General features: G+C 36.1%; 1 protein-coding gene across 1 annotated transcript; it reads right to left on the bottom strand.

Moving 5' to 3' along the window:
- Positions 1-1,773: 1,773 nt before the first annotated feature.
- On the bottom strand, positions 1,774-2,148 carry LOC132144866 (proline-rich protein 15-like). Its single transcript, XM_059555422.1, has one exon. The coding sequence runs from the start codon at positions 2,146-2,148 to the stop codon at positions 1,774-1,776; it is 375 nt and encodes a 124-aa protein (XP_059411405.1).
- Between the last annotated feature and the right edge of the window lie 9,503 nt (positions 2,149-11,651).

Below are 11,651 nucleotides of genomic sequence, written 5' to 3'. Positions count from 1 at the left end.
GGAGGAGGTCTTGACCATGAGCCCGGCTGTTTCATATGTTATATTATTCACACACCCGAGAGTTTTTATTAAAATGCATGTAGAAAGTATGCCAAAAGCTAAGGCTTTTATTAGTTGTTTAACATCATATCTAATTTTTGTGCTTCAGGTGGCTGTGCTATTTGCTGCGCGCGACCAGATCGCTCTCTAGTGGTAGTTTTTTACAACGATCCGTTTGTGTGTGCGCAGAGTAGAGAGGCATTGCTAATTAAAGATGACCTCCAAACCAGATTTAATCAGAAATGGGGTCAAGATAGTATCTGAATATTTTATTGAGTGAAAACTAAAAAACTAAGTGTGTCAAACAACAACGTTAAAATGCGTTTAATTCAATGTGAACAGTGCAGTCACGACTCTACAAGCTTTGATTGTATTATCTCTGGTTTGTAAGTCCATGCAAATGATCTAATATTTTCCATACTATTAGGGAAAGACAATGTAGTCATTCTGGCTCTCTGAGAAACGTGTCTTCTAAGAGTAAGGAATGTTGTGATACAGGGTTGATGAGGTTAAAGATGAATGTCTCAGGTGAGGTGACGAGCATTAGCACACAGTGATGGAGTTTAAATACTTTAACTCTAATAATGACCTATTGATGTCTGTTCACCCCACCCATAACAAACACTCACATACACATAAGCACATTCAGGGGCAACAACAACTCATCACATGCACAAATAAATGTTTAAGATGGAAAAATCATCTGTTTATTTAAAATCTGATATTGTAACACTTCCTTCCCAAGCTAAATTTAGCAAACTAATGCAAAAGAGTACAGTATATTCCAATTTTCTCCTGATTGCACGGAAATCTTGTCTAAATCTTCATTATAGACACAAATCTCAAATCTGTCTCTGCATCACTTGCCTACTCAAAGGATCTGAAGCTACAGAGGCCTATTTCTCAAACAATCAGCTTCACTCATAATAACAGATTAAATCTCATAGTTTGATCACAGTTTTTTAACCGAATGATCAGGTTCCATTCTAATTTAGGATGACTGAATAGTAACCAATTTCAACTTATTTTGCTTCTCTTGACTATAAGATTATAAGAATAAAATCTTTGGTTTGTCTAATGAAAATGTAGCACTATTGTTTTCCAGTGGGAGAATGAATTACTACTATCAAGGTGTCCTGGATTCAATAAAACAAACTACACAAGAAAATGCATGGCTTTGATTTCTGACATGTCGGATGCATGACTATCATGGCATATATGGATTCTGGACGGATAGGACCATGCATGCACAAGCATTAAAAACAAGTCATTATAAGGCTGTGCTTGCAGCACACTGATTACCATTAAAAATATTTGCTGCTAAATCCTTCTAATATACACTCCTTCATAAAGTACTGCAATAACATCACAAAACAGTGCAAATTATGTATGACAAATCAAAAAAAAAGTTGTATCCTTCACAAAAATGATTGTGCTGTATGTCCAATAACCCTGCTGCCAAAAAAAAAAAACATCTTATAGTTCAGTTAGTAACCCAGACTGGTCAGCCAGTTGGTCTTCCAGCTACTGTTAAGTGCTCAAAACCCCTGTAAAGAGTAGCCTGGCCAGACTAAGAAACTTTTGTTTCAGCAGGCAAATGTCATTATTTCCAGCATTAGAAAATAAATCTATCCTCATAACTTCATACAAGTGCATTCATAAGACAAATTGAGTTCAACAGTGTCAGAATGGAGGTAGTGCCGTGTTTAGTGCTCTACCAAACCGAGGTGGCATTCAGCGCGTTGACAGGACGTCGGCTGATTTCCCATCATCCCCGTGGTTCTGTGGAAGACTGACGCGCTTCTTCCGATTCTCTTTGAAGCGTCCTGAGCGGGACACGATGAGAATGCGGCGATTGGAGCTCTCGTTGAATGTTGGCTGAACAGCGGAGTCGTCGTATGTTTCTTCACTCGGTAAGCAGTTGCCCTCTTCTTTCCCTGGGCGTGTCGGTGAAGCGAGCCGTTGGTCCGGCTCAGCGGAGGGATGCTGTGTGGACCCTGCTGAAGCCTGATTACGGAGGTCCTGCTCCAGTGTCGCCGCCGATTCTCTGGCTGCCTTTCTCCTCTTGCCCACGAAAGACCTCCACCAGGGAGCTGTTTTCTCAGTCATTGTTAAAACTAAACAGACAATAAATAAATACGATCAAGTTACAACTTCAACATTAAAATTGGATCAACTATGTTGTATCTATTTTTAGGTTTAGGCTACCTAACATTTAATTGTAAACTATTAACCCACGCTTATGTCGCTATGACGTAAGAACAACAATAGACACAACATGTCTATTCAAGAATAACAACAGTTCAGTGTAATCTGAGATAGATCTGTAATAGATTAGGTTTAATATAGGCTACTTAATGTCATAGGCTATATCTCCACCCTTCACTGGATACATTAATGTTATAAAAATGGATTTGCTTATAGGGACAAATAAGACAAGATAAGATCCAAAATGGAGAACTCTTTTTAAAATGTAGTTTAAAACACGTGTCAAGTTCTTAGAAATGTAACCAAAACTTTGTATTCATGGTTTCATACATTATGAATGTTATATAGGCTACCATTCCAAAGTAGAGTATAACATGTAGCCTATATTTTACTTTTCTGAAAAAAAAAAAAAAAAGAAAAAAAAAAAAAGAAAAGAAAAAAAAAAAAAAAAAAAATATATATATATATATATATATATATATATATATATATAACTTTCAGATTTTATTTCTCGTAGCTATTATTTTATCTTATAGGCTAGTGGTCTAAAAGGGCCCTCTCTATTTTATGGTTTGTCACATGACAACAAAATGGCTTCGTGCATGTCGATTACACCATTGATATTAAAATTGCTTTACATATTTTTAAAGAACTACCCTAATAATAATAAATCATTATACAATTTTATTCAAAACTACGTTTTATCATTTTTGTTGTTGGTGTTGTTTTTCAATCTCAGTTACACCACCTGACATTTTTCTACACTCATACAAAATATCAAATTGACTTTAAATTCAGAAATTGTAAGAACGTTTATCATATATGTTAATATGTATTAAAGTCATATTCTGTACGAATGTCATTTTAAAACTAGGCCGATTTGCAAATAACTTAATTCGTACAAAACAAATGATCTTCGCGTCATACAAGACAAACAACCTAGGATATTGCCCTGTGATGCAGAACAGGTTTACAGCGCCATAAGCGCCACAGTCTTTTACAGGTGATGATTCATCCCCCAACAACGAACCTGATCATCAGCCTGAGCGACTCACCTGCACACAAATGATGAGAACAAGATAAACGCAGCCCGAGGTTCCTCTAAATGAAAAGGGTGCTGAGACAACAGAGACGCTGAATCCTCAGAAGAAATCACGGTGCGTGAAAATCATCTTTCACTCCCGCGTACCCGAAGACTTCAATCACTGAGACGCAGTTTTGCGCATAACTCGACTGAATAGATATCTTAGTCTGTGAGAAAACGTAACATTATCCTTTGACCAACATCACCTGGAGGAGGTTCTGAATATGCCACGCAAAATTTGAACTTACGTGAAAGACTTTATAGTGTCGTCGGAGTTTACAAGAGTACCTGAGATTCCACCTCCGAAACTACCATGAGCGCACCTGTCCTGTCTTCTGATTGGTCGGAAGGCCTGGGGATCGGTCACGTGAGGAGAATTCAGGTAATTCTACTATGGAGGTGGGTTGGGCTTGTAGTTGCCCTGGGAACGAACATCGAGTCGCTTTTTCCTCGGTGTAACTTTTTTCTTTTTTTCAAGGTGGAGAGCATTCTTGTGTGATCTAAACAAACGAGCCCAACCCTCCACTACTATGTCAATGTTTATTGATAGACTGAACGTCGAAATTAAACGAAGCTGTAGCTAAAACAATTTCATATTGGACAAAGTCAGCTTCACACAGAAGAGTAGTGTTCCCGCTTCACCGAACAGTGGAGTGATGCCACATGCCCGTCTAAAATGTTGCAGAAATGACAATGGAATCATTATTCTAGACTGTCATTCTTAAAGCCCAACATGAATATAGAATGCAGTGTGTAGGCTATGAGCAGAACAGTGACTTGTGTTATGTTTGCCTCCACTTTACAGTGAATACAGTGACAACTGTGGTTTGAAGTTATATTTCACTCTGGTCAAATGCATTAGAAAGGATATTTAGACAAAGAGCTGAACAATCAAAGCCCTCTGTGTTACTCATATCACTTTGATCAGTAAGACAGATTACATTTCTAGGCAGTCTCAGGGAACTGACATTGTTGGAGGGAATCCCTTGAGGTCTTGCAACATTTTGTCACTCCCAGCTTGACCTGAAGTAAGAGTTTAGAGATAAACGAAATGTGGACTGATGCCAGTTTCTGCTGTACTATTGGCCAACAATGTTCCCGTACTTTCACTACACACATGCTGATATACTGTGAACCATCAAGATTTAGACAGTTTTTTAAATTAGTTTGAAGGCATCTCTTTCAGTTTATGTCTTCCAATCTCTTTCACAAAGACAAGCACAGGTACACATTAAATATAAATCACATTTGTTTCTGAAAGATAAACCTATGTTTGAGTATACAATTAATACATTTCCACAGTGACATTTTGATATAATTTACAGTAATCGCTGCTTTAATATATAGACTAATATAAAAGCTTTAAAATAGAATAAATTTGAATATCAATTTGCAGTATAACTGCCGAAAGGGTAGATTTGCAAATGGAAATCTGCTTGCTTACCTGTTTCAGCTGCAACTGGATGAGTGTAGAAAACTTTCAAGGCAAGTATATATATATATATATATATATACGTTTGAATAGATACATATCTAAACGTGGTAAATTATAATTACGACAAATTTATAGTCCCCCAATTTCACAAACAAGGCTTAAGGCTTGTCCCAGATTAAAATGCATGCTTTAGCAATCTGAACTGAAAATAACTTCCACTGACATATCCTAAATTATGTCAGTGTGTCAAGATGCACACCAGTAATATTCATTTCCAAGGCATATTTATAACAGCTTCTTAAATATCCTGTTTAAAAAGACTGAGCAGAGGCTCTATGCTGGGTGGCCTGCAAGGTCATGCTGGGGTCATCTGAAAGACAGATGGAAATCTCCTGGTTTCAGAGGAAGACTGGATGGGTCAGAGGGGGAATGGTCAGGAATGCCAATAGTTTCTATGCAACAGCAAACTCCACAGGAAGATAAGGCCAGGAATGCCATCTGAAATAGTCTCTGCTCCCTGTGAGATGGCACATCACTCATCAGAGTTTCTCAATTTTTGAGTGCATAAGTGAAACAAAGAGAAGGAATGAGAGTGAGAATGAGAAAGAGGAAATATATCCAGGAATGTGGTTTCCACAGTATCATTCAACAATAGGTTGAAAAAAAGGCTGTACAAGAAGAGTTCATGAAATGTCTAACTAAGCATAAAACTGGCCCTGCTGCATAACTGGGGGACTCCCTCTCTTCCACAGGGATCGAAACCATACATACTGCACATACTATTACATTTAATTAATATGCACTGCACGCTAAATAAAGAGATGAGCAAAGCTACATGTTTCAAGCAAGTGATGGCAAGGTTACTTTGAAAATGTAATAGGTTACAGATTACAAGTTACCCTATTGAAAATGTAATTAAGTAGTAGAACTATTTCAATTACTTTATTAATGTAACTGATTACATTTGATTACTTTTCTAAATTTAAGTTTCTGAATTACTTCTTCATTTTTCTAAACTGTTAATCATTTTCAAATATTTAAAGCAGATAGGGTAACCTTAACAGTAGTACTCAACACTGATTACTGTCAGACTTTTTAAATCCTTCATCACTTGAATTAAGATTATAATAATTTAAAGCACAGTCACCACAAAATCAGATTTTAGCACCTCTTTTTACTTTGAGACTTTTTACTTTACTTTTACTTTTGATTTTCATTTTGAGGTTAAATACATAAGATATACTTTGATAGCTATGATACTGTTTTTGAAATGAAATCTTAGCTATGACAGTAAATCTAACATCTAACAGTGCCTTGAAAATAACAAACAGTTAATTTAAAAAATAAAACATACATGAGCCCAAATAGGAAATAAAACTGTTATCAAATAAACATGTCCTATTCTGTGTCCTAAACTCGTAACATAGCAGTCAATGCAATTTTGGAAAGAAATCAATAAAATCTGTCTGTGTGTGATAATATTCTGATGTAACCCCTTCGTAATCGTTCACATTTTCATAACTATAAGTACACAATTTTTCTCATTAACTGTAACATTAGTAATTAAATTATTTAATTCTGTTAACTCCGCAACACTGTTTCTAGCAAAACTGTGTGTATATGCACTCACAGTGAGTGTTTTGTATTGCCAAATTTTGGTAAATTATATACATAACCCTACATGCATGTTTTTTTTAACAATATTAATTTAATCTAATGAACAAACACATAAACCGTGCACACATTACTGGTATTTGATTAAGGGTAAAACATTTACTTGAGAGGGAGAGGGTTTACTTGAGGTAACCTGCCGAAAAACAAACAAACCCACTGAATGATTTCACTAAATCATTTCACTCTCTGTATCCATCTATAGTTCAATTGATTGATCCTATCTATCTATCCATCCATCCGTCCATCCTTCCTTCCTTCCTTCCTAATTTCTTTCTTTCTTCCTGTCTTTCTTTCTCTTTGTCTGTCTGTCTAGGTTACAAAACATGAAGCAATAGTTATTTTCTTCAAAATGAAGACAAGAAGTGTTGGACACTTTCTGGTTGTCAAACTTTGTGGATCATAATGTATTTGAGATAAAGCAACATCATACACCCATGAAAAAGTACCTCAATGCTAGTCAGTTAAAAATAATATACTGTATATAAAAAATACTTCAGAGAGGTGAAGTTGATCCTAAAAAAAGTCATTATTTGTTTGCAAATGCTGCTTTGATATTTTGTATGTAATGCAATAAAATGTACAAAAAGTATACAAATGAGTGTATGAAGTGTATTTATTTCTTATATATTTTTTAAACATGCACCGTGCAGCGCTGTCCTGCAGATGTACTGGCCTGCATAATGCATTGCTTACAGGTGCATCATTCAATGTTTGCTTCTAGGTGTTTTATTTCAAATGGACATCAAAACAAAAAGGCCTTGGCTGAAATATGATGAGTATGTCATCTCTCTCTTTCTGTGTGACCACTCCCTCTCCCTGCCTTTTCTCTCTTTCTCTTTGAGCATGAGAGAGTAAGAGAGGACACAGAAAAACAGCCTGTCAGACTGGTAGAGTGGGTCTTCTCATTCAGAAACACCAATTTATCTCACTGTACAGTGTACTCACTGTTAATGCTTGTGTGTGTGTGTGTGTGTGTCCGTACGATGAGTCATCTATATTTTAGCATGTTCATGCTAGTGTGTAGTTGTTATTCCTTGTGTCTAAAAATTAATGAGAGTTAGATCTAAAAGTTGGATCCAAAATATTACATAAAATGAACATTAAATGTTTTTAAATTCTGTCGTGAATCAAATAAGCAGATTTGTGAAACTCATAATGTCAAGCCTTTGTACAGATGATCAGATGTTTGTGCACACAATGCAGCACAAGAAGCTCTTTGGATAATCTTAAATCTTGGTAGAGAACATGGTCATCGGTTTTGAACAGATTTGTGGAGTACATGCAGTTGTTATTAAAGTACATTCTGAAATGAATCATCACTCAAACTTAACATTTGGCTCAAAATTTAAATGCTGATCATATCACTTGTAAGAGAAAAAAAGAAATAGGATAATATATAGTATATAGGAAGGAGATCTGCCTACTTTTTACATTGCCATTTATGTAAATAGCTGCTTTCACAACAAAACACAGCTGCTATTGTTTGAATGAATAACAGTTGAGTTGCAATACGAGGCAAAAGCATCATCGACAGCGGTTTATTTACTTTTTTTATTCATACAAAACCTCAAAGATGATTACAGTTTTTCTCAGTTGCTTTGGTGCATTTCTCAAATCAGAAATGAAATTCTCAAAACTACTTGTACAAATTCCACATCATCTAGTCATTTATACACATCATAAAACCAGATTCTCATTCTTTTGAACAAGTTGCGATAGCTTTTGTACATTCATGGAATTGATTATGTACATTTATCTGTGGTTTCCTACATTATCAGTTGCTAATGTCATGTCGCTCAAATTGTATTATATCGTTTTCTGTGCAATAGTCTTACCCCTCAAAACATCTAGTCTTTAGTTCATCATATAAATCATTACATGCAAAATTGTTCATCTAGTTTTTTTTTGTAAATTTGGCATGAATTGTGCAAGAGAACCTAGACTAAGAGAATGTAGATCAACCAATGATAAACCATTTCTCTGAAATAGCTCAAAGGTATGAATCTCATACCTTGTTGGAAAGCTTATACTGTATAGACAGAGAACAACACAAGAGTTACAAATTTTGGAATTTGACTTATTTTCATCTTTGTGCCCATATTTATTTTTCCATTTCTATATCACAATGACATTGTAAAGGTGTTTTTTATTATTATTATTCTTTGGGTCAGACCACTAGTACTGTAAAAGTGTAACTGGGTATTCTATCCAGTCTCTTTCAATCAATATCCCACATACAGAAATGTGTAAATGTGTACTTTTGAAATGGATATATGGCATACATAAGCATATGGCATGCTGCCATAGTTTACATCAGACATTGAAAACATGCAATTTGACTGTCTTATCCGTAAACTATGACACAAGGACTTGTCATTCTGATGGCACTGACATGTTCATTGACACAGATAGTTATTTTTGAGAGATGAACTAAGGATTTAGAGCAAGAGACTGGCTTTTGCAGGTAATCCATGGTGTTTTGCTATTTGTACGAGTTGTTTTGAGAAATGCACTTACTGTTTTGCAAATCTCAAGGATGATTCGAGAAATGTACCAAAGAAACTGAGAAAAACTGTAAAAGTGTAACTGTGAATTCTATTCAATCTCTTTCAATCAATATCCCACATACAGTAATGTGTAAATTTGTACTTTTAAAATGGATATATATGTTATATACACTGGAAATACACTGTCATCCAAAATGTTGCCATAGTTTACATCAGGTAATACTAACAAAGTGCACTGTTATATTGAAAACATGAATAAGCATTTTGATCTTTTTTGTGAACAATGACACAAGGACTTTTCATTCTGATTGCACTGATATGTTCATTGACATGAATACTTGCTTTTGAGAGTTGAACTAAAGATTTTGAGTAAGTTACAGGCTTTTGCTGGTAATCTGTTTTGTGGTGCTGTTTGTACAAATTGTTTTGAGAAATGCACATACCTCTTTTCAAATAGTAAGGATGATTCAAGAAATGCACCAAAGAAACTGAGAAAAAACTGTATTATGTTGCTTTTTCCTAGTGCAGCACACTCTAAAGGTGTACAATACAAAACAACCGCATTAACTCATCCACAGGCCAAAGGAACAACAACATCTTGAAGCTTGTGTGCTTTTTGATTTTTATCAGCATTATTTAAAACCTCAGATTTATTATAGTTAGTCTTGCGTGCATATGTGTGTTATCTAGAAAGAGTAAAGAGATGAAAGAAATAATCTGGTACAGCGCAGTGATGTGGAACATCAAACTCACAAGAGTTGCCTACATTCCTTCTCTCTCTCACACACACTCAGTTCACCCCCCCCCCCCCCACACACACACATCTCTCGGTGTAAAGGTTTTAATTTTTTCCAGATGTAACCCATTTCGCTGGTTACACTCAAGGAGAACAACTGATACTTCTCTCCAAACCACCTGTGGCTGACCATTATAAGGTTGATGGTTTGTTTCTTCCACGCCTTACAAATGTTAGGCCTACACTATTTGCGTAAAACAAAAACAGTAGTAAAGTGTTTGATACTGTCATGAAACCTAATATTAAATGACTGTGACCAGTAGGTGCTGTTATGGTTACTGTTTTTTCACTGTTTTCACCAACCACTGTGACGTGAGAGACAGAAGTGTGTGTTTTAGCAGCCACAGTTCACAGCCACTGAGAACACTTAAAATTGGGGCAAAACTCTGGGAAAAAGTTATGTAGTTCCAACCTTAGGTAAATAGATTTTAGGGTAGCGCCATGTTTAATTGTTGACAGGAATGAAAATGAGGCTGTGAGGGATTCAAGCAAAGTCCCTTTAAAGCTAGTCAAGTCACTCGGGGGCCATCTTTGAAACACCTATAGGGCATGCAAGTGCAGCTCCTGTCTCACTGAATGGGGAAACATCAAATTCTCCAAAACTGTTCATCAAGCTTACTATTACAGTTTTTCTCAGTCGCTTTGGTACATTTCTCGAATCATCCTTGACATTTGCAAAACAGTGCAAGTGCATTTCTCAAAACAACTTGTACAAATAGCAAAACACCATGGATTACCTGCTTTTTTTATGTTGAGCCAGTCTCTTGCTCAAAATCCTTAGTTCATCTCAAAAATAAATATATGTGTCAATGAACATGTCAGTGCCATCAGAATGACAAGTCCTTGTGTCATTGTGTACGGATAAGACAGTCAAATTGCTTAGGTATGTTGTCAGTATAACAGTGTACTGTGGAGGGATGTTCTGATGTAAACTATGGCTACAGGTTTGATGACAATTATTATAAATTGTAGGTTACACCTTAGTGTATGTGGGAGTTTGATTGCAAGGGACAAGATTCACATTTACGCTTTTACTGTTTGTACTGTAATTTGTTGACAGACCATGTCATTGCAATACAGAAAGGAAAAAACAGCACTGCAAAGCACAAAGAAAACAAAAGTAGAAATGTGAACATAGGACAATCTCTTTAGGGAAAACTGTACATGCTGTGCTGTAGGAATTACAGTGCAGTCTTCCTACATCTCCTGACGTTCCACAAATTCTCTTCCACAACACAACAAATATCTTCTCTTGCGATGCAGTGTGGAAACAATCTTTTAGAGTTTCTTATCCAGCCTCTGCTGTGATGTCATCACACGCTGCATCTGTGGCAGCCAGAAGGGTCGATCATATGGTGAGAGGAACTCCATCAGCATCCTGTTGTGGGCTGTAAACCATTGCCTGATGATGTTGGAACGGTGGAAACTGACATTGTCCCAAACTATCACCTACTTTGGCAGGTCATCTCCAATCTGACCCCTCTCTTGTTTAGGGATGAGATTTTCAGACATTGAAACACTGTGTTATGCTCCGGCTATATATATATACTTGACAGTTGATGGTTCATGAGATGCACCTACGTTAAAGAAAATCAAGAAGAATTGGGAGCAATTTACCAATGCAGGACAGATTTAGAAAAAAAGGCTAATGGAAATGTATAGAAATATCCTTGACATATTATGACAACTTGTTTAACCATTTTGCATGTAAGGAATTATGCTATGACCTAATGCTTAAATGTTGTGGGGGGTGAGACTATTCAACAGAGATCCATTATAATACATTTGGATCAACATGACATAAGCAATTGATAATGTAGGAAACAGCAGAGAATTGTACATAATCATTTGCATGGATGAACCAAAGCATTTGCAACTTGTTCAAAGAAATGAGAAACAGTTTTTTTA

The sequence above is a fragment of the Carassius carassius genome, chromosome 8 (assembly GCF_963082965.1).
Source record: "Carassius carassius chromosome 8, fCarCar2.1, whole genome shotgun sequence".
Taxonomy (NCBI): Eukaryota; Metazoa; Chordata; class Actinopteri; order Cypriniformes; family Cyprinidae; genus Carassius; species Carassius carassius.
This window is presented reverse-complemented; position numbering and strand designations above follow the sequence as displayed.

Bases quoted from the DNA above. Each gene is read 5' to 3' on its own strand.
- LOC132144866 (XM_059555422.1), bottom strand. From the start codon at position 2,148: ATGACTGAGAAAACAGCTCCCTGGTGGAGGTCTTTCGTGGGCAAGAGG.